Genomic DNA, 23,684 nt, shown 5'->3' with positions numbered 1-23,684 from the left:
ACATATAATCAGAAGGCAAGAACATTAAAAAAGAAGAGAAATATTTCAGTCTAATCTACTCATTATTCCAGGTTGTGTAGATCAAGTCAACACATAAGTCACAAAAATGAAATTCCTCAAAGATCTCCCTTCCATGTACTTACCTGACTGTATAAGAAACATTCAAAACACTGAGACAGTTGTTTGGTATTACAACCATCTGGCCGTGTTCTCCTAGTGAGCTTGAGTTATTCTTTGGCAACTTGATGCAGGCAATATAGATGGATTTTCCAATGATTTCTCTGTCTCTGCTCCACTAAGCAGTGCAGATTTACTCTCAACAGCTCTTTAAGTATATGTATAAAAAATAATCCTCTGCAATTGTGTGGTTGCTTCCTACTTTCAAAAATGAGGTGATAGGTCAGCCATAACCGTTATCTGATGAACCTTTAACCCGAGTTTCTTTTATAGTACAATAGTAGCCACAAAATGTCACAACTAGGTGTGGCTTAGGTGTTTTAGTCTGTATTGCTTTCTTTGAGTGGAGATGGTGATTAGACAGTGAGAAGAGAAGAAAGAACAAAATTGGGAAAGGAGGTGGAAAATAATAATCACAGCAAAGCAAGACACATTGAAAATGTTTCCATTGGAACATGTCCTGGGACAAGAGGAGACTCAGAAGGTGAGTGAAATTTAAGGCTGATCCCAAAAGCGTGATCAGATAGGAAGTTATTTTATTAGGGATTTTCGTGTAAACATCTGACGATGAACATAGGAACAAAATCAATCAACAACATGTTATCAGCAAATGTCATATATTAATTAGGGAAATAATGGAGTTTGTGCATCGACAGGTGCATGAAAAGGTCTGGATTAGCACACCAACGTGTTTGTGAGTTTAAAGAAGCCACTGATGTACTACAATAAAGCTTTGTGATTTTCCCCAAGTCACCTCCTTGATTATTGAAATCAATGGTAAATTTTGGAGACCCAATCTTTTCACTGTTATCTTGAAAAGCACACTATACGTTTGTTGTTGTGTGCCTTTAAGTTGTTTCCAAATTATGATGATTCTAATGTAAATACAGCCCAGGGGCTTATTGCTTGGCAAAATTTACTCAGAGGAGTTTTGCCACTGCTTTCCTCTGAAGTGACGAGAGAGGAATAGGCTTGTCTTATGAATGTCATAAATTGGGGGTTCCAGCAAAGATGCGAACCATGGTTTCCCAGACAGGTTCACCTCTACACTATCCCAGGATCTGATCCCAAATTATCTTCTTATCCAAGATTATCTGACAGTGGAGATTCATATAATCCAGTTCCAAGCAGATAATCTGGATTTTATATGGCAGTGTAGAAGTGGCTGTAGATCCAGCCTAAGCCTCGCCATAAATTGGAAATGATTTGAAGGCATACAACAACAAACAACCAAAAGTTAGAGAAGGGGAAGTACGATGAAGATATGTTTGATGACAACACCATATTATCTTGATTAAAATGATTCAAAAGAGCTCCAAAAAGATCTCTTCTAAATTGGAAAATCTATTTTATTGTAAACCATGTGTGACCTGATGTACACTTGGTCAACAAAAAACAACCCTAAATTCCTACACATTGTAAGGGAGCTTCTAGCCACTTGGAGTCTCCTTGTGGAGAGAAAAAGTGGGATATAACAGAAAATTGCGGAAAATAGCCAATCCTACTAACGTGTATACTGCAAATAATGTATGTCTTCCTCCGTAAATTACCATAAACTCTTGCTTGGAGGACCTAGAAAAATTATCTTCTCTAAAAACCTCTTTGGTCTTCCAGCGAGACTCCATTGTAACTTTTGGTGGAAGCATACAATCAAATTGCTTCAGGAATGTAGAAAATCCCTAGAGAGAACATATTTTATCAGATGTGGGTAGGTATGAGATTTGTACTGTTCCAACCTTTGGAATGATCCCAAAATGCCAACTGTATGCCAGTGAATGCATCAAATATCCAACATATCATTAGCATTTTATCACCTTCCCTTTTACTTTCTTAAGACTACATTTTAAGCTAGTGACATTCTAATTATGATTTCTACAGGCAACGAGGAGTCTTCAAGACAGTATTTTTTGCTCAGAAGACAACAGCCTGTATTTTACATATAATGGAAAATCAAATGTTCTAGAGGTTCGAGACCTCAGCTACCAGGTAAAGGGTAACATTTATTTACATTCATCTTGTTCTGTCATTGCCTGGAGTTAGAATGCTTGGTTAAAAACAAACTGCTTCAAATGTTCAAGCTATTCTCCAAAGTGACAAGAAATATTCTTGAGTGGCAGGTAATGTTTTGTAAATCTTTTACGGTTTAAATAGTTCGACCTGGGTCAGAAGGAAAGGGGATGAAGAGTGGGGAGAGGAGGATCAAAATGGCAAAGAAGTATATTGTATCACTGCAGTGTTAGAAGGAAGACTAGGAGGTGCAAGGAAGAGATAGGCACTTAAAAATGTGTAAACTAGGGATCAAACTAAATGATACAGATAACACATGCACTGAAAGACATTTGCTCATTTCAGCACAAGCTTTTCACACTTCACCTCCCCTTGCTTGCAAATTATCTTGGTTTTGTGAGTTGTCATCAAGAAGTAAATCCAGGATGTTTTGCAAGCCAGAGTTTTCAGGCATGCTGGATCTATACTGTCATATAGTCTAGTTCAAATCAGATAATCTGGATTTTTGTTGTATGTCTTTCAGGCTGTGTGGCCATGTTCCAGAAGTATTCTCTCCTGATGTTTCGCCCATATCTATGGCAGGCATCCTCAGACAACCTCTGAGGATGCCTGCCATAGATGTGAGTGAAACGTCAGGAGAGAATACTTCTGGAACATGGCCACACAGCCCGAAAGACATACAACAACCCTGTGATCCCGGCCATGAAAGCCTTCGACAACACAATCTGGATTTTATATAGCAATGCAGATGAGGCCGTAGAGAGTTTTCCAAAAGATGCATCTATCTACACTGTAGAATTTTTTCTGCTTCTTGCAGAGGGTTGGACTGGATGGCCCATGAGGTCTCTTCCAACTCTACGATTCTATGATTTGTGCAGTTTGACACCATTTTAAATGTAATGGCTCGATGCTATGGAATCAAAGGAGTTGTGGCTTTCTCTTCTCTGCCAAAGAGTGTGATTGCTTCCACCAAACCACAACTCCATAATATAGAGCAGTGGTTCCCAAGTTATTTTTGACCAGGGCCCACTTTGACCAGGTCCCACTTTGACCAGGGCCCACTTTGACCAGGGCCCACTTTGACCAGGGCCCACTGTGACCAGGGTCCACTTGACCAGAGCCCACTTGACCAGGGACAACTTAGACCAGGGACCATTCTCAAACTCTACTACCCAAAGGGTTACAAATCAGTTTTTGGTCAACTTTAGATTCGGTTTGGTTATTTGGGTTATTTAGGGTACTGATTCAGAAAATTGCATTGGATAGACCACATCAGCTGTAGTTTCTGATACAGAACATATGCCATCCAGTAGTTGCCATCTGCTCACCCACAGAAAACCATATTTAATAATCTAATATTTAATAATCTAGAGCTGATGTGGTCTATCCAATGCAATGGTCAGCTCTGTGGAAAGAAGCAGAAATGCAATAAATAAATAAAGATGAAGGAGGTTCACGAACCGGATTTTCGTTTTTGCGGCCCACTGATATAGAGCCATGGCAGTTAAACTGGTGTCAAACTGCATTATTTCTACAGTGTAGAAGCACTCATAGTACTCCATTTCCTGGCTCAAGCCTTGAAACCCACCATAAAAGCCAGTCAGAACTACCAAACTATGGCGTTCTGTGATGCCAGCAAGCAGGGTGCTACAGGATGGTGAAACAAGCCCCTTCCTGCCAATGAATGCTGGCCACATCATGTATCAATATCCTATTCACCAACATCACAGAGCTTTAGTGTAGGAGACAGCTGACTGCCTTTTAAGGTGGGTTTCACAGGCATTTGTGACTGTTGCCATTATGCTATAATCACAAATATGAATACAAAGCAATTATAAGGTCTTGCTAGTAACCAACTATCTAACACAGCAATTCCAAACTGCTCGTCCTCCAGGTGTTTTGGACTTGATCTCCCAGAAGTCTCAGTTGCCATAGCCAATGATCAGGGATTCTGGGAGGTGAGGTCCAAAACCTGCATAATCAGAGTTTGGGAAACACTGGTGATCATTTCTAAATGTACTTGCATTTTAAAATGCAGTTTGAATATTCGGTGAAGGGTCTGGAATACTTCTGAAATATTGATGGTCACTGTGTCTAAAATCATGAAATTGTTTGAAGCTTCCCTTAGAAAGACATTGATAGAATTTGTAGGTAGATGTGGCAGGATGCAAGTACTATCAACTAGACCACCATAACTCTTGAGCTGCAAAGAATTACATTGGATGAATATTCATAACTTTATTTTTGATTAGGTTAATGTGGCCTCACAGATTCCCTGGTATGAAAAACTGGCACATCTGGAAATGCCTTGGACACGTGCCACAGACAAGGAATCCCACATGGTAGCCATACGAAACATGAGCTTTAAAGTCAAAAGTGGGCAGATGCTAGCCCTCATAGAGAGCTCTGGTGAGGATTATTCCTGCTACTGTGTCAACTGAATCTTTGCAGTAGTCCATATATCACTTCGAGGAACATAAGAATATTTGTGTATCTTCTTACTCTTGATGAGAGTGTCTCAACACATCAGCCATGGTCTTTCTCTGGGTACATTGGATTATATATATAATGCAACTCAACCCATTACTACTTTACATTTGAATAGGGCTGAAAATTTGGATAAAAATTTCTGTCTCTATCCTGTCATATTTAGTTAACCCATAGATGACAACAACAATGATAATAACAATAATGTTTTGTATCAGGAGGAACTTGAGAAACTGAAAGTTGCTTCTGGTGTGAGAGAATTGGTCGTCTGCAAGGACATTGCCCCGGGGGCGCCCAGATGTTTGATGTTTTACCATCCTTGTGGGAGGCTTCTCTCATGACCCCGCATGATGATGATGATGATGATGATGACCCAGTTACTTGTTTGACATACGAGGGTTATCCACAAAGTAGGTTACGTTTTGGAATTAAAAATGAACAAAGTATACAAGAAAACATTTACCATATGCAGTTGAAAGCCACACCCAAATACCACATCTCACGTAGTCGCCATTCAAATCTAGGCACTTACCATAACGATTAATGAGCTTTGCAAATCCTTCCCCACTCAATTCTGCTGTTTGCATCCTCAACCAGCCGGTCAGCCCTTTCCGCAGCTGCGCAGTGTCACCAAACCCCTGTGTTGCCAGCCACACCCCCATTGTTGGAAACAATTGGTTGAAGGTGCAAGTGGCAGAATTTAGTGGGGAAGGATTTGCAAAGTTCATTCATCGCTATGGTAAGTGCCTAGATTTGAATGGCGACTACGTGAGATGTGGTATTTGGGTGTGGCTTTCAACTGCATATGGTAAATGTTTTCTCGTATACTTTGTTCATTTTTAATTCCAAAATGTAACCTACTTTGTGGATAGCCCTCGTCTAATGTCTATGGCTGTAAATCATTACTTTTCAGTGCAAATGAGAATGAGTTCCCTACTTACAATCACTGCCACGCAATCTGAGTTGAGAGAGGGAGAAAAAGGATTACTTGTGGCTGACTTATGATATGGCTGAGAGAGATTGATTTGCAATGTGTTCTGTATTTTTCCCAAATTTTCCAAGGTGCAATATCTGAAATGGCCACATGGGAGAGACAAATTTCCCTGTATTTTTCAGTAGCACAATAGTAGCAGTAAATTGTTGGTAACTGAAACACCAGAGTGACTAACAAAACCCATATTTTTCACAAATTTTATTTCCAGTTTGTGGAAAGACATCTTTGTTTGATCTGATAACATGTAGGGACTATGGAGGCAAAATTACATCAGGTGAAATTTTAATAAATGGAAAACCCACCACTCGCCAACTGGTGAAGAAATGTACTGCCCATGTACGGGAAGATGACAGACTGCTCCCCAACCTGACAGTCAAGGAAACATTATTGTTTATTGCAAAACTACGTCTCGCAAAGATTTCAGATTCAGAAAGGAAAAAAAGGGTAATTAGAACAAATATTAAGTTGTCAAGAATGTATTTAATAACATTAGCTAAGTGACTGTGTGAACTGTTGGATAAAGGGAATCTCATCATCTGAACGTGATTATTCGTCCTTTTTATCAGTGATGAAGCATGTTTTGCCTAACATGTCCTGTTTTTGTATGCCTTGCTATTTTACTTGTTCGGTGCTCACAGCTAGAAAAATGTGAATTGGCATCTTGTCATCCAAATGCTTATCTGACTCTTGAAAGGAATGCAACGAAAAAGAAATGACAGGAGTTTTTACAAAACAGCTTGTTTTGAAAATATGTAGAAAGCAACTGTCTATGTATTGTTGAAGTAGAGGATGGAAGTCTTTAACTTTTAACTCCCAGAATTACTCAGCCACAAAGGGCCTTATACCGACTGAGGGATTCTGGTAGCCATTTCCAAAAAGCCTTTTCCATGTTCTGTGTAGATGTCAGACCTAGCAATCTGGTACCTGATGCAAAAGATCCAAGACATAGAATTATAGAGTTGGAAGGAACCACAAGACCATCTGATCCAACTCTCTGACATGCAGGAATGCGCAACTAAAGTAACAATGAGAGAAGGAAATCCAGCCTCTGTTTAAAGACCTCCAAAGATGGAGGTCATCCTAGTCAATCTATTCCATTATTGAACAGTTCGTACACAAAAAAGGTCTTCCTAATGTTTAGGTTGAATCTTCCTTCTTGTAATTTGAATCCATTGGTTCATGTTATAGTATTTGGAGCAGCACAAAACAAGTTGGCCCCATCTTCTATGTGACATCCCTTCAGATACTGAAACATGGCTATTTTATCTCCTCTCAGTCTCCTTTTCTCCATGGTAAACATACGCAATGCCCGAAGCCATTCCTCATAAAGGTTGGCTCAAAGAAATATAGTCAAGAGCCATGCTGGTTCACAACAATGATTCATTGAGTCTTCTGGCTTCCCTTCCCACAGTGGCCTCTAGATCACTGCTACTCAACATGTTGATTCCTGGACCAGTGTAAATCCATGAAGGATATGCTACTAGTCCTTAATATGTTTCCAGGAAGGAAGATGGGAAGAAGAGAATTGCCACCAATCCGCACAAACATAGTGCTGGTGCCTGGCACACTGGGAAAAATAATAACTGTCACACCCCAACATCAGACAGGAAACAAACAAACAAACACAGAGAGAGAGATAAACACACATGTGATCTTTGATTTAATGCAATAAATGATAATTCTGGCTTGTCTCATAAATTCTGCAGGTTGAAGATGTTATAGCAGAACTGAGATTGCGGCAATGTGCGAATACAAGAGTAGGGAATGAGTACATCCGTGGCGTTTCTGGGGGGGAGAGGAGGAGAGTAAGCATCGGGGTCCAGTTGCTGTGGAATCCTGGTAAGAATACAGAGGCAGGTTGCAGTATAAAGCATGCATGGGCAAACTTGGGCCCTCCAGGTGTTTTGGACTTCAACTCCCACAATTCCTAACAGCCTACTAGCCCAAGTATTCCCATGCATGGTACAAAGCATGGTTTCGTATTGGGAGCCTCGATGTTTACTGATAATTCCCTTGCGATGTCACCCCCACACATAATGGAAATTGGGAGGACAACATCTTGGGGAGTAGAGTCCATGAGTGCAATTCCCACCTGATATGTCTGTAATCCTGATAGTAAAATGCCCCCTATTGACTATTGTGTAGGTCAAGAGTTGAACAAAGACAAGCCTACAGGCAAACATATATGGTAGTTCTTCAACTAGTTTTTGTAGCTGCCCTTCCCGATTTTGCGGAATCATTCCAAAGCCCTCAAAATTTCAAAAAATACTTTGTGGTGAAAACTGGCCCCTAATAGCCTTAAGCACAAAAAATACATGGGAGGTACAAACTTATGCTGTGGCAAACAGACGTCCTTCACAATTTAAAGATCTCTACTAAAAACATGATCAATGTATCACAAGTTAAGGGTGAAATATACGAGTTATATCAAATATTGGCACAGACTGTACAATCATTAATTTATTTTCATTTTTGGCAGGAATTCTGATATTCAGTGATCCTACATCTGGACTGGACAGCTTTACTGCCCACAACCTAGTAATAACACTATCCAGATTGGCCAGAGGAAACAGATTAGTCCTTATGTCGGTTCACCAACCACGATCAGATATCTTCCAGCTTTTTGATTTGGTTCTCCTGATGACATCTGGCATCACAGTCTATTCTGGAGCAGCCCAGGATATGGTCCAATATTTCACTCGAATGGGATATCCCTGTCCGACATACAGCAATCCTGCAGATTTCTATGGTTGGTATACTATTGTTGTTAGAAGAATGTCCTTTCTGTGAGCTCATGTGTTGGTTGACAGTCAGTGATGGTCAACTGATCTTTCCTAAGGGGAAGAACTGGAAATTTTATTCATAGTATGTCCTGTATCCACTCATAATCTGTCACTTCATATGTTGAAAGAGAATCTTCTTTTAAATACATGTTTAAATACACTTTTCCGGATACACAGGAGACAATTTTGAGAATACATTTTGTAGGCAATTACAATAATGTAAGAATAGAGCTTTGGAGAATAGTGTTCATTTCCTCTAGCTTTAAAAGGATAATTGTAAATGTAGAGGTAAAATGACACATGTGGGGTTGCCCTTGAAGATGGCCTGGAAATTTCAGATGGTTAAAAAGTCAGCAGCCAGGCTTCTAATTGGAGTTAACTATAGGGGGCATACAACACCCCTACTAAAGCAGCTCCACTGGCTGCCAATAAGCTACCAGTCCCAATTCATGCTGCAGGTGATGACCTATAAAGCCCTATATGGTTCGGGCCCTGCCTACTATCTTCATGATCGCATCTCCCCTTATGAACCGGCACGGGCTCTAATATCTGCCACTGTCACAAGCGCGGTTGGTGGGGACGAGGGAGAAGGCCTTCTCAGTGGTGCCCCCACTACAAACCATTACACCGTCCACCTTCCAGAGGGACCTGAAGACCTGGTGGTTCCTGTAGGCCTTCGAACATTAGTCCATAGCCCTCCCCTCGCCCCGGTTGTCATCTAAGACCCTCCTTTGCACTTTATCCACTTCCCCAACCCTATGATACTCTGTTGCATTAACCTTTACATAGCCCTTCATAGATGCCCATGTCTATTCTGAAACTCTGGCAATTGGTATTTTAAACCCGTCTGATGTAGCAGACTGAAACTGGATTTTCATTTTTGTGGTTGTTTTTAGATGGATTTTATGTTTTTTGTTATATGGTATTTGACTTAGTTGTATGGTCTCTGTTTGGCAATTGAAGGTTTTGTGTTGTTGGAAACCGCCCTGAGTCTTCTAGGCAAAATGGGGTAGTATATAAATAAAGAATTATTATTATTATTATGATTATTATTATTATTATTATTATTATTATTATTATTATTTTATGACACAGCAAACAAGATAGATATGCTGGATTTCGTATCACAAAATCACAAGTTGAACACTTCCCAAGCGTTTAGGACTGTGTGATGTATTTTCGGATGATGTGCGCAGATCCCAGTAGGGTGGCCTTTTGCAGTTGGCAGATTGTAATTTTTTCAATGTCTACTGTTTCTAAATGCTGGCTGAGATCTTTTGGCACGGCGCCCAGTGTGCCCATCACTACCGGGACCACCTGCACTGGTTTCTGCCAGAGTCTTTGAAGTTCAATCTTGAGGTCCTGATAGCGGCTGAGTTTTTCCTGTTGTTTTTCGTCAATGCGACTGTCACCTGGGATGGCAACATCAATGATCCAAACCTTTTTCTTTTCCACAACTGTGATGTCTCGTGTGTTGTTTTCCAGAACTTTGTCAGTCTGGATTCAGAAGTCCCACAGTATCTTTGCGTGCTCATTTTCCAATACTTTTGCAGGTTTGTGATCCCACCAGTTCTTTACTGCTGGGAGGTGGTACTTGAGGCATAAGTTCCAATGAATCATTTGGGCCACATAGTTGTGCCTCTGTTTGTAGTCTGTCTGTGCAATTTTCTTACAGCAGCTGAGGATATGATCAATGGTTTCGTCGGTTTCCTTGCACAGTCTGCATTTTGGGTCATCAGCTGATTTTTCGATCTTGGCCTTAATTGCATTTGTTCTGATGGCTTGCTCCTGGGCTGCAAGGATCAGGCCTTCTGTCTCCTTCTTCAGTGTCCCATTCGTGAGCCATAGCCAGGTCTTCTCCTTGTCAGCTTTTCCTTCAATTTTGTCAAGGAACTTTCCATGCAATGTTTTGTTGTGCCAGCACTCAGCTCTAGTTTGTAGTGCGGTTTTCTTGTACTGGTTTTTTGTCTGCTGTGCTTTGAGGAGTTTCTTATTTTTGACTTCAATCAAAGCAGGTTCTTCACTTTGCTTTACATATTCTGCCAAGGCATGTTCTTCTTTGACTGCTTGCTTTACTTGTAAGAGTCCTCTGCCACCTGATCTTCTAGGCAGATATAGCCGGTCAACATCACTGCGAGGGTGCAGTGAATGATGAATGGTCATGAGTTTTCTTGTTTTTCTGTCCAAATTGTCCAGTTCCACCTGTGTCCAGTTTATGATGCCAGCAGTATATCTTATGACAGGTATGGCCCAGGTGTTTATGGTCTTGATGGTGTTGCCTCCATTGAGCTTGCTTTTGAGAATTTTTCTGACCCTTTGTGTGTATTCTTTGCTGACTATAATTTTCACATGTTCATGCTTGATGTCCAGTTGTAATATGCCCAGATATTTATAGGCCTCTGGCTGGTGACACTTGATCGTTTTGCCATTAGGCATATTTATGCCCTCACTTTCAATGATTTTTCCTTTCTTCAATGCCACTGTTGAACATTTGTCCAAACCAAACTCCATGCTGATATCAGTGCTAAAAATTCGGACAGTGTTAGTCAGAGACTGGATTTCAGTTTCCGTTTTCCCATACAGCTTCAGGTCATCCATGTTCATCAGATATGAAATTTTGTGAGATTTCTTAGATGTTTGATAGCCGAGATTTGTTTTTTGTAAGATTGTTGACAGAGGGATCGTGGCAATAATAATATATATAAAAATATAAAAATATAAAATTATTATTATTATTATTATTATTATTATTATTATCATTATTATGTATGCAGTGGGTTAACTGTGTATGGTATTTGGACTATGACCCTTCATTGGGATTTTTCTTACAGTTGATTTGACAAGCATTGACAGGCATACTGAAGAAAGAGAGATGGAAAGTAAGCGGAGAGTTAGCATGCTTGCTGCCATGTTCCATGAAAACATCAGACATTTTGGTGATCATTTGTGGAGAAGTAGTCAACGGGATGGCATGACACCTGTTTCTGAACCCAGGTTAAATTTACTTATTTATTAATTTATTTTATATGCCACTTTTCTCCCAAAGTGGGACTCAAGGCAAATCACAAGAAAAATGGTGTAAAAGGTATTATCTGACAAAAAAACCTTCCTTTACGTAAGTGTAGGGATATTCCTATATCTTCTTTTCTTCCATTTTTGGCAGCTCCCCACTCACTTTAGAAGAGACGGTGATTATGAATACCCATTCAGATGATCACTTGCCAGGATGGTTGCAACAGTTCACTATTTTACTAAGGTAATTCTCTTTGAAGTATCATATCTTGATGTCTCTCAAAGGTAAAACCTTTTGGGGAGATAAAACGAGGTAAAGACAACAACAACAACAACAACAAAGACTTTGGCACAAGCCAGTAAAGGTGGTCCCAGTGGTGATCAGTACAAGGGGTGCAGTGCCTAAAGACCTTGCCGGCACTTGAAAACAATCAGCACTGACAAAAATTACCATCTGTCAGCTGCAAAAGGCCACCCTACTTGGATCTGTATGCATTATTTGCCAATACATCACATAGTCCTAGACACTTGGGAAGTGTCCAACATGTGATACAATACAAAAGCCAGCATATTGATCTTGTTTGCTGTGTACTCATCTTGTTGTGTATCTATTATTATTATTATTATTATTATTATTATTATTATTATTATTATTATTAACCAAATCATACTCTAATTAATATCCCATTACACCAAGATGACTAAATTGACACTTTGGACAATAATGCTTGGTAAGATTGGCCCCATTAATTTCTTAATTTGGTTGATCCCAGTGTTAGCCTTCTGGTAAGCAACACCTTGCCTGCAACAGAACCTCACCATTAAATTTTGGCAATTTTCATTGAAGACAGTAGGAAAAGAGTAAGATCAAATTACAGCTGGAAAGACTCAATAAAAAATGTGTTGTCGAAGGCTTTCATGGCCGGGATCACAGGGTTGTTGTATGTCTTTCGGGCTGTGTGGCCATGTTCCAGAAGCATTCTCTCCTGACGTTTCGCCCACATCTATGGCAGGCATCCTCAGAGGTTGTGAGGTATGGAGAAAACTAAGCAAAGAGGTTAATATATATCTGTGGAAAGTCTAGGGTGAGAGAGGTCAGTATGAATGTTGTGTAGTTAATCACTTAAATTAGCATTGAAAAAGCTTATCTGCTGTCTTCTTCCTGCCTCTGGGGCATCCTTTGTTTAGAGTCGTTAACTGCCCTTGGTTGATTCATGTCTGGAAACCCTCTGTTTTCAGAGTATTGCTTTTTATTTACTGTTCTGATTTTTTAGTTTTGTAGTACTGGTAGCCAGATTTTGTTCATTTTCATGGTTTCTTCCTTTCTGTTGAAGTTGTCCACATGCTTGTGGATTTCAATGGCTTCTCTGTGTAGTCTGACATGATAGTTGTTAGAATGGTCCAGCATTTTTGTGTTCTCAAATAGTATTCTGTGTCCAGGCTGGTTCATCAAATGCTCTGCTATGGCTGATTTCTCTGGTTGAATTAGTCTGCAGTGCCTTTCATGTTCTTTGACTCTTGTTTGGGCGCTGCCCAACAAGGTGGTCCCTATGTAGACTTGTCCACAGCTGCATGGTATCCGGTAGACTCCTGCAGAAGAGAGAGGATCCCTCTTGTCCTTCGCTGACCGTAGCATTTGTTGGATTTTCTTCGTGGGTCTGTAGATAGTTCAAGGGAACTACTGACCGCATAGGGAAGCTGATGAAGAAGCACAACCTACAAACAAGCATGTGGACAACTTCAACAGAAAGTTGAACAACTTCAACAACCTCTGAGGATGCCTGCCATAGATGTGGGCGAAACGTCAGGAGAGAATGCTTCTGGAACATGGCCACACAGCCCGAAAGACATACAACAACTCAATAAAAAAGCCCAGAGGCTGTAAGACTTGAGCAGGGCTGTTGATAATAGGGTGAGTGGAAGTTCTGTTGTTCACTGTTTATATTGTTTTTTAACTTTTCTATTTTATGAATTTTTAACAATGTGTGTTTATTGGTTCTATGCTGCTTTGAGTCCTGATGATGATGATGATGATGATGATGATGATGACAACGACGATGATGATGATAATACCACATTTTGAAACTCCATTGATTGTAAGGTGCATGCTAATTTCAGTAAAAACAACAAATAATAAGCCTTTGACAACAACAACAACAACAATAATAATATCCTCCCATGCTCCTAAATAGTTAAATAACTTTAACTTTTTCAATATAATTTTAACATTTCCATTAAAATAAGGATTAAATGAGTAGAAACCGTAAAGACCTGTTCGACAGTTGAGTCTTCCTCTCTGAAGGGTTTCAAACAGGCTGGATGGGCATCTATCGGAAACAATTTATGTATTCCTACATGGCAGGGAGTTGGACTGGAGGGCCCTTGGGATTTCTCCAAATACCGTCTTTCCATAAGTCTATGATTCTATGACAGGTTGGAAAAATTGGGCAGATTAAAAGGTGTGCCCAAAACACCATCAAGTTCAATGAAAATTGCCAAAGCTTAATGGTGATGTTCTATTGTAGGCAAGGTTGCTTACCTTTTTGGGGAAATAAAGTGGGGTATAAATAAAATAAACTAGGCGAACACTGGGATCAAACAAATTTAGAAAATAATGGGACCTATAGAAGCTCTTTCAATGATATTGTCAAAGGAATGAGTGGTGAATCGAATAGTTGTAAAGTACAGTAGAATCTCACTTATCCAACACTCGCTTATCCAACATTCTGGATTATCCAACGCATTTTTGTAGTCAGTGTTTTCAATATATCGTGATATTTTGGTGCTAAATTCGTAAATACAGTAATTACTACATAGCATTACTGCGTATTGAACTACTTTTTCTGTCAAATTTGTTGTATAACATGATGTTTTGGTGCTTACTTTGTAAAATCATAAACTAATTTGATGTTTTAGGCTTTTCCTTAATGCCTCCTTATTATCCAACATATTCGCTTATCCAACATTCTGCCGGCCCATTTATGTTGGATAAGTGAGACTCTACTGTACTTTGGGTGGCCTTCTTGGTTGCAACCGTAATTACTTCCAGCATCCAAGGCATCTAGTTACATTGTTTCACATGTTCATAATTAATGTCCTTTTTTCTCTTTGAAGTCGCCAGATCTCCAACGACTTCCGAGACCTTTCAGCACTACTCATCCGTGGATTTGAAACTCTTCTCATGTCTTTGTTAATCGGGTTCCTTTATTACGGCCATGGAAAAAGCAATCTGTCTATTCAGGACTTATCTGCTCTTCTGTTTATGATAGGAGCTTTGATTCCTTACATAGTGATTCTTGAAAGTATCACAAAATGTAAGTCTCTAGTATCACCAGTGCAAGTACATTAGGGATTGAAAAGCAAAATTCAGTAGAAGATGACTTAAAAGAATAAATAGCAAAAGGTCAATTCTAAGAAAAAATACTTTCTATTGTAGGCCATTCTGAAAGACCGGTGCTTTATCAAGAATTTGAAGATGGATTATATTCAGCCACTTCCTATGTCTCGGCTAAGGTAATTGGCTTCAGTTCTTGCAAGATCTGCAGTTTCCCTCTGAAATGCAGAAAACAAGAAAGCACAAGAGGGACATAGGGAGCCGTGGCTCACTGCTCGAGCAGCACTGACTTCCCTGCCATAGGAAGCTTATTATTTCAAAATTATAATTATATTTAATTGTAGAATGGAAACTAATGATATAGTGTTGCTTTGTTGCCATGTGTTACCAAATGATGGCGATGACGAGCCAGTATTCTGCATTTGCTGCTTATTTAAGTAAATTTCACTGAGTAACTTTTCCTGGCCAGATTCCAGCACCCTACAAATCTGATGGAAATGTCAATAACCCATTCTCAGAAAGAAGACTTCTTTCTCCCCATTTAGCAGATGCCCAGTAAAGTAGTTTGGGGGGTGAAACTATAATTGTGGCAATAGTCTCACAATCATTGCTCAGTGTCTATTGTGAATACAAACCAATTACGGTTACAATTTTTATGGTTACAATTTTGAGTGTAGCTACACCAGGCATGGGCAAACTTTTTTGCCTTGGGGCCATATTGTGGACCCGGCCAGGAGGACCTGTCCAGGAGGAAGAGGGCCTGGGAACACGCTGGGTGGAGAGGACCCGGGAGAGAACAGGGCAGGTAGGAGGCAGGACAGGGCCCGGGTCATCCTCGGGTTGTCCTCCCAGCATAAAGACGAGGCTGCTGGGAGGAAGGTGGGACACATGGAGACTGCACCGATCTCCTTCCCATCCTTCTCCCCCAATCCTCAGTCTCTCCTCTTGACATTATTGCTGGCAGAAGGGTGAGACAGGCGGTGGCTGAATGTGCTCTGGAGATCTCTCAGCCACTGCGTGCCTTCCTCAAGCCATCCTCTCGGCATAAGGACGGGGTCACTCACACCGTCCTTATGCCGGGAGGAGTGTGAGACACACAGAGGGCTCATGCCTTCCTCCCGCATATTTTTGGCATAAGATTGTGGCGGGCCACCATGTCTTTATGCCAAGAGGACAGGGAAAATGAGGAGGGCCTGAGGTAAGAGCTTAAGGGGTGCTTAGTTTGCCTACGCTGTAGAATGAATGTAGCTTGATACCACTTGAACTGCCATAGCTCAATGCTAAGGAATCATGGGAGCTGTAGTTTTGCAAGCTATTTAGCCTTCTCTGCCAAAGAGTGCTGATGTCTCCCAAAACTATAAAAAACAGAATTTAATGAGCGCCCGCTGTTAGCCCCAGCTCCTGCCAACCTAGCAGTTCAAAAACATGTAAATGTGAGATCAACAGGTACCGCTCCAGCGGGAAGGTAACGGCGCTCCATGCAGTCATGCCGGCCACATGACCTTGGAGGTGTCTACGGACAACGCTGGCTCTTCGGCTTAGAAATGGAGATGAGCACCAACCCCCAGAGTCGGTCACGACTGGACTTAACATCAGGGGAAAACCTTTACCTTTTATATAGTCTCACTCTCTCTCTAACCTGGAAATATAAGTGTAAAAGAGTCTTACCGTTTTGAAAAGCATTTATTTTATTAACCCTGGTCATTTTCTTGCTTTCTTCCAAAATCCTTCAGAATTAAACAATTACTGGCAGAGCATCAGAACAGATCAGAGAGATAGGTAAGCAGTAGCTGCTTTCATTTGCCAGTGATTAGTTAAGTCTGAAACCGGATCTATTCCAAACAAGAACCCTCCTTCACCCCAGAAAAGGGGTCTTTTAAAGACTTTCATTTATATTTCTGGAGAAATCATCAGTATGTATGTATGTGCCAAACTAGGAAAAGAGGCATGGAGAAGGTAGTGGATGGGTGGCCCCAATGCTGTGTGTGATAAGTTTTGAGTGGAAATTAACATTGCAATCCCGACATGTTTCCAAAATTGCAAAAAACAAATGAGCAATTGGAATTACATACTGTTTTTAGAAACAATGCTATTATAGGAGAAGAGCCTAGTATCATAAAATCCTTAGAGATATAAAATCCAGTCTTCTATTATGTTGACATAGATAATCAGAACTTAGAAAAGTTATTTTTTGAACCACAGTTGTCAAAATCCCCTTGTCGGTTAAGATTTCTCAGTGTTTGTGATGTTTTCTTTCTCAAACAGATTTTAGGAGAACTTCCTGAACAGTGCTTCATTGTCATAGTTTATGGGATTCCGATCTACTGGTTGGCAAATCTCAGCCCTGATCCAGAACATTTCTTTCTGAACTTGTTGCTCCTTATGCTTCTGACTTACTGCGCTCGGATCATGGCCATGTGGATGTCTGCAATGCTGCCAACATTGCAAATCTCAGCCTTCTTTGGCAATGCATTGTATACAACATTCTTTCTGAGTGGAGGATTCTTAATAAGCTTGGAAAACCTATGGATAGGTGAGCTGGAGACATTGGATATACAAGCAGAGTATCAGTAGAAAAAGTAAGACAGCCATATCAGGAAACAGGTTTTGAGTGTCATAAAAGAGCAGTCGGTTGCTACCGTAGTTATTCTGTACTTTCACCGCTGCAAGTTCCTTGAGGGATTTCACTAGGAAAAGTGCTTGGGGAATTTTGGGTAGCTAGCTTGGGTACTCGGTGATGCCTGGGTTACTGGAAAAGGACCTTGGTTGTTTTTGGGTGTTAGATAATAGCAGTTTGATCATATGTTATGCTATGTCTTAGGAAAAAAACGCAGTCTTTGTTTTTGTTTTTTATGAATTCTCCCATTAGAAAATACATAAGTGATAATGTGGGTGAACTACAGTTTCCAAAAATCTTGGGTCAACCCTCCCAAAACTCCCCCAGTATTCACAGTTGGCCATGTTGGGAATATGTGCCAAATTTCATCCAGATCCGTCATCTGCTGTATTCTCTGAATACAGGTGAACTACAACTCCCAGATTCCCAGGGCAATCACCCTGAAACCGTGGCAGTATCCACAGTTGGCCATGTTGGATCTATGTGTCAAGTTTGGTCCAGATCTGTCGTTGGCTGGGTTCAGTGTTTTCTGAATACGGGTGAACTGTAACTCCCGGGTGCCAAATTCAATCACCCCCAGAGTTAGATAACCTATTTCAGATGTTCCTGACTCATCTTGGCATTTTGTATTTAATTATGTTCTTTCTGTCTCTGTTTCCAGTTCCATCGTGGCTTTCTAAAGTAAGTTTTGTCAGATGGAGTTTTGAAGGATTAATGCAAATTCAACTGAAAGGAGTGACTTACCCTATGACGTCTGGGAATGTCACCTACCCCATTTCTGGAACACTTGTAAGTCTAAGTATTTCTAGTGACATTTATTACATTATTGTAATATAGTTTGTCAGATATAATGGATGGATGGATGAAAATCACGGTTACCGCAATCTCATAACACTAATGCAATATATGCTATAATATTCCAATTTGCATAGATTTACACTTATAGACTTCATTCCAAATGAACTGGATTATATGGCAGTGTAGACTCATATAATCCAGTTCAAAACAGATAATCTGGATTATCTGCTTTGATAATTCTGGTTTATATGACAGTGTAGAAGGGGCGTACGTTTCCTCTTTTCACAGGCATGGTTATAATGAAGCACACACAAGCACAAATAATGTGGATGTGGGGTGCATCTACACCAGTTGTTCTCAACCTGTGGGTCCCCAGATGTTTTGACCTTCAACTCCCAGAAATCCTAACAATTGATAAGCTGGCTGGGATTTCTGGGAGTTGTAGGCCAAAACACCTGGGGACCCACAGGTTGAGAACCACTGATCTACACTATAGAATTAATGCAGATTGATACCACTTGATCTGCCATGGCTCAATGCCATGGAATCCTGGGATCTGTAGTTTGGTGAGGCATTGGCACTCTTTACAGATCTTGTAAAATTACAATTCCAGGATTCCATCACATTAAATAATGGCAGTTAAGGTGGTATAAAACTGCACTAATTCTATAGTGTAAATGCACTGGATTATATGAGTTTACACTGCCATATAATCCAGTTCAAAGCAGATAATCTGGATTTTATATGGCCATGTAGAAGGAGCAAAAAGCTCTCCCTCTCCGCACATACTTTCTGGTTTTTTACTTTTTGTGAAGGGAACAATCAATTCCTTCACCACATCTCGGCAGTGAATTTACTGGAAAACAGTGTTTAGACATTGTGTCCCAAATGATACTTGACTAGTCTAAGTATTTCTAGTGACATTTATTACATTATTGTAATATAGTTTGTCAGATATAATGGATGGATGGATGAAAATCACGGTTACCGCAATCTCATAACACTAATGCAATATATGCTATAATATTCCAATTTGCATAGATTTACACTTATAGACTTCATTCCAAATGAACTGGATTATATGGCAGTGTAGACTCATATAATCCAGTTCAAAACAGATAATCTGGATTATCTGCTTTGATAATTCTGGTTTATATGACAGTGTAGAAGGGGCGTACGTTTCCTCTTTTCACAGGCATGGTTATAATGAAGCACACACAAGCACAAATAATGTGGATGTGGGGTGCATCTACACCAGTTGTTCTCAACCTGTGGGTCCCCAGATGTTTTGACCTTCAACTCCCAGAAATCCTAACAATTGATAAGCTGGCTGGGATTTCTGGGAGTTGTAGGCCAAAACACCTGGGGACCCACAGGTTGAGAACCACTGATCTACACTATAGAATTAATGCAGATTGATACCACTTGATCTGCCATGGCTCAATGCCATGGAATCCTGGGATCTGTAGTTTGGTGAGGCATTGGCACTCTTTACAGATCTTGTAAAATTACAATTCCAGGATTCCATCACATTAAATAATGGCAGTTAAGGTGGTATAAAACTGCACTAATTCTATAGTGTAAATGCACTGGATTATATGAGTTTACACTGCCATATAATCCAGTTCAAAGCAGATAATCTGGATTTTATATGGCCATGTAGAAGGAGCAAAAAGCTCTCCCTCTCCGCACATACTTTCTGGTTTTTTACTTTTTGTGAAGGGAACAATCAATTCCTTCACCACATCTCGGCAGTGAATTTACTGGAAAACAGTGTTTAGACATTGTGTCCCAAATGATACTTGACTAGTCTAAGTATTTCTAGTGACATTTATTACATTATTGTAATATAGTTTGTCAGATATAATGGATGGATGGATGAAAATCACGGTTACCGCAATCTCATAACACTAATGCAATATATGCTATAATATTCCAATTTGCATAGATTTACACTTATAGACTTCATTCCAAATGAACTGGATTATATGGCAGTGTAGACTCATATAATCCAGTTCAAAACAGATAATCTGGATTATCTGCTTTGATAATTCTGGTTTATATGACAGTGTAGAAGGGGCGTACGTTTCCTCTTTTCACAGGCATGGTTATAATGAAGCACACACAAGCACAAATAATGTGGATGTGGGGTGCATCTACACCAGTTGTTCTCAACCTGTGGGTCCCCAGATGTTTTGACCTTCAACTCCCAGAAATCCTAACAATTGATAAGCTGGCTGGGATTTCTGGGAGTTGTAGGCCAAAACACCTGGGGACCCACAGGTTGAGAACCACTGATCTACACTATAGAATTAATGCAGATTGATACCACTTGATCTGCCATGGCTCAATGCCATGGAATCCTGGGATCTGTAGTTTGGTGAGGCATTGGCACTCTTTACAGATCTTGTAAAATTACAATTCCAGGATTCCATCACATTAAATAATGGCAGTTAAGGTGGTATAAAACTGCACTAATTCTATAGTGTAAATGCACTGGATTATATGAGTTTACACTGCCATATAATCCAGTTCAAAGCAGATAATCTGGATTTTATATGGCCATGTAGAAGGAGCAAAAAGCTCTCCCTCTCCGCACATACTTTCTGGTTTTTTACTTTTTGTGAAGGGAACAATCAATTCCTTCACCACATCTCGGCAGTGAATTTACTGGAAAACAGTGTTTAGACATTGTGTCCCAAATGATGTGCTCGTCAAAAGGAGTGTCACGGTTCTTGTTACACCTGACAGTCGCAACCAAAGATCCGCTTCTCTGAAATGTATAGATCGCTTCCACAAACAACAGCCTTTTGAAGGGAAAACAAGTAAAACTTGGGTGGGAAAACAACTTTCTTTCCTTGTGGAATGGCACCTCAAAGAGATTTTTAACAGAAGTCTGTGACAATTAGAAAGTTAATTCATAATTATAAGCAGAGAATCAATGGGGCTGCCCATAAAACTTAATTTGTTTAAAATTAAGAAGTAAACAGTCACGGACAGGAAACAATCAGGGCCAGCAAACAGTCAGGAAACAATCAGGGCCAGCTAACACCTCCCAGCAAAGGATTTCCCAGGTAGGAAGCAGCCAGGCTTTGAAGCTGCAAGGCTAGTTAATGCTAATCAGGGTGGCCAATTGCAACATTCACACTTGCCTCAAACAGACAAGAGTTCTTTCTCCCACCCTGAACATTCCACAGATATATAAACCCCACTTGACTAGTTTCCAACAGACCGCACAACCTCTGTGGTGGGAGAAACGTCAGGAGAGAATGCTTCAGGAACATGGCCATACAGCCGGGAAAACTCACAGCAAGCCAGTCATGGACTTAAATGAAACATCTATCCACTTTGTGTCCCTACCTCTGTTGAGATGGTGTTTGCTAAGACAGAAAGAAAACATGCTTTTGTCAAGATAAGACTTTTATGTCTCTGTGTATTTAGTTTAAATTCATAAATAAGGAAGTAACATGTTTTTAATTGGATAACCCTCTCCCTTTTTTTACCACCTGTGTTTACAGGTGCTCCAAACAATGGGCTTACATTCGTATCCCCTCTACGCAATTTATCTCATCTTGGTTGGGATGACCACAGGCTTCTTGGTTTTGTACTATTTATCTCTGCGGTTCATCAAGCAGAAATCAAATCAAGACTGGTAGCAGCATTGCGGAAAGGAGAAGGACGACGGGGGAATGAAGGAAGAGACAGAACGTCTATATTAAGCATCAGAACTAAAGCAGCATTCTAAAGTGTTCCATAAATACAATCCATTTTTATACATGCACTAGCTTGGGTACCCGCCAATGCCCGGGTTTTTAGAAAAAGTCCATTTTTTCATTGTACAGAATGAATAAGGTTGTGAATCAACTACAACTGACATTGTGCTAGGTTAACCCCGAGAATCTCCATCAATACTTAAAGTTTGTTATGTTGGGAAAGTTTGCTCTAGATGCATCATCGGTGGGGTTCATTGTGCTCTCTGGTTGTAAGGTAAACTACAACTCCCACTATGGTGAGTCAGTCCCCTCAAACCCCCTCCATGAGGGTTTTGTGTGACAAGCTTGGACCAGGTCCATGATCGGTGGAGGTCCCTGTTTCTCTGGTTGTGGGTGAACTACAGCTTCCAGAAAGGAAGGTCAGCTCCCCCTAAACCCCTCCAGTAATCAAATGTTGGCATATCAGGTTTGTGTGCCAAGTTCCATCGGTGTCTGGGTTCACTGTGTTCTCTATATATAGGTGAACTACAACTCCCCCAAATCAAGGTGAATTTTCCCCAAAGACCTCTAGTATTTTTTGCTGGTCATGTCAGATCTGTGTGTCAAGTTTGGTCCAATTCTATCTTTTCTGGAATTCAGAGTGCTCATTGATTTCAGGTGAACTATAAACTCCAAAATGTCCAGGCTAATTCCCCTCAAAACCCACCATAATTCAAATTTGGGCATATTGGGTATGCATGCCAAGATCCATCATTGTTTGGGTTCATAGTGCGCTCTGCATGTAGGTGAACTACAACTCCTATAAATCCCTTTAAAGACCGGCAGTATTTTTTCTGGGTCATGGGGGTTCTGTGTGGCAAGTTAGTTCCAGGGTCATCGTGGAGTTCAGAGTGCTCATAGATTTATTTATTTATTTATTTTATTTACAGCATTTATATTCCGCCCTTCTCACCCCGAAGGGGACTCAGGGCGGATCACATTGCACACATAAAGACAAACATTCAATGCCATGACATAGAACAGAGACAGAGACAAGACGCAGGCACCGGGCTGGCCTTGAACTCATGACCTCTTGGTCAGAGTGATTTGTTGATTTGTTGCAGCTGGCTTGCTTTCCAGCCTGCGCCACAGCCCGGGCCCTAGATTGCAGGTGAACTATACATCCCAGTACCTACAACTCCTATACATCATGGTGAATTCTTCCCAAACGTCTCTAGTATGTTCAGTTGCTGATCATTTCCTCTGTTTGCTACATAGAAAATAATAGGAAAGGGTTATGGGAGAGGCAGCAGGTGTGATCATGCAAATTCCACACCAATGGAGAGGGAAAGAAACACTGGGATGTCTGTGGTGGAGGAAAAACAGAAATTGTCCTTGTATGAAAGCCTTCAGTTGGGTGGTGGGCAATATGGTGTTTGCGGAAGACATTGGCAGGGCTCTTGGACATGTTCATGGTGCTCGCTGTAACCTGCAATGTCACTGGAGTGAGGGCCGTTGGTGTCTCCTGACCTGTGGGAGCTATAGCTATTTGTGGAAGTGGGAGCTTGTCTGTGTAAGTGGACACTCCAGTCACACACATAAATACATATTTTCACTTTTACTATGTGTATAGATTACAGGAAGAGGAACATTTTGTGATAATTACTCTGAGTTGTAGATCCAGCATGGTGTAGTGGTTTGAGTGTTGGTCCATGACTTTGGAGACCAGGGTTTGAATCTTTACTTGGCCATGGAAACCCATCGGGTGACCTTGAGAAATGTC

General features: G+C 40.5%; 1 protein-coding gene across 1 annotated transcript; it reads left to right on the top strand.

The window, feature by feature from the left end:
* The first annotated feature begins 616 nt into the window (after window positions 1-616).
* On the top strand, window positions 617-22,373 carry abcg8 (ATP binding cassette subfamily G member 8). Its single transcript, XM_062968767.1, has 13 exons — window positions 617-661; window positions 2,056-2,163; window positions 4,437-4,593; window positions 5,874-6,109; window positions 7,372-7,504; window positions 8,145-8,414; window positions 11,280-11,445; window positions 11,612-11,704; window positions 14,575-14,774; window positions 14,897-14,973; window positions 17,060-17,327; window positions 18,073-18,200; window positions 21,728-22,373. The coding sequence occupies exons 1-13, from the start codon at window positions 617-619 to the stop codon at window positions 21,863-21,865; spliced, it is 2,019 nt and encodes a 672-aa protein (XP_062824837.1). The 3' UTR covers window positions 21,866-22,373.
* Window positions 22,374-23,684: the final 1,311 nt, after the last annotated feature.

This window comes from Anolis carolinensis, chromosome 1 (genome assembly GCF_035594765.1).
Source record: "Anolis carolinensis isolate JA03-04 chromosome 1, rAnoCar3.1.pri, whole genome shotgun sequence".
Lineage (NCBI taxonomy): Eukaryota > Metazoa > Chordata > Lepidosauria > Squamata > Dactyloidae > Anolis > Anolis carolinensis.
The sequence above is the reverse complement of the archived record's forward strand: the minus strand, read 5'-3'. Positions and strand labels throughout refer to the sequence as shown.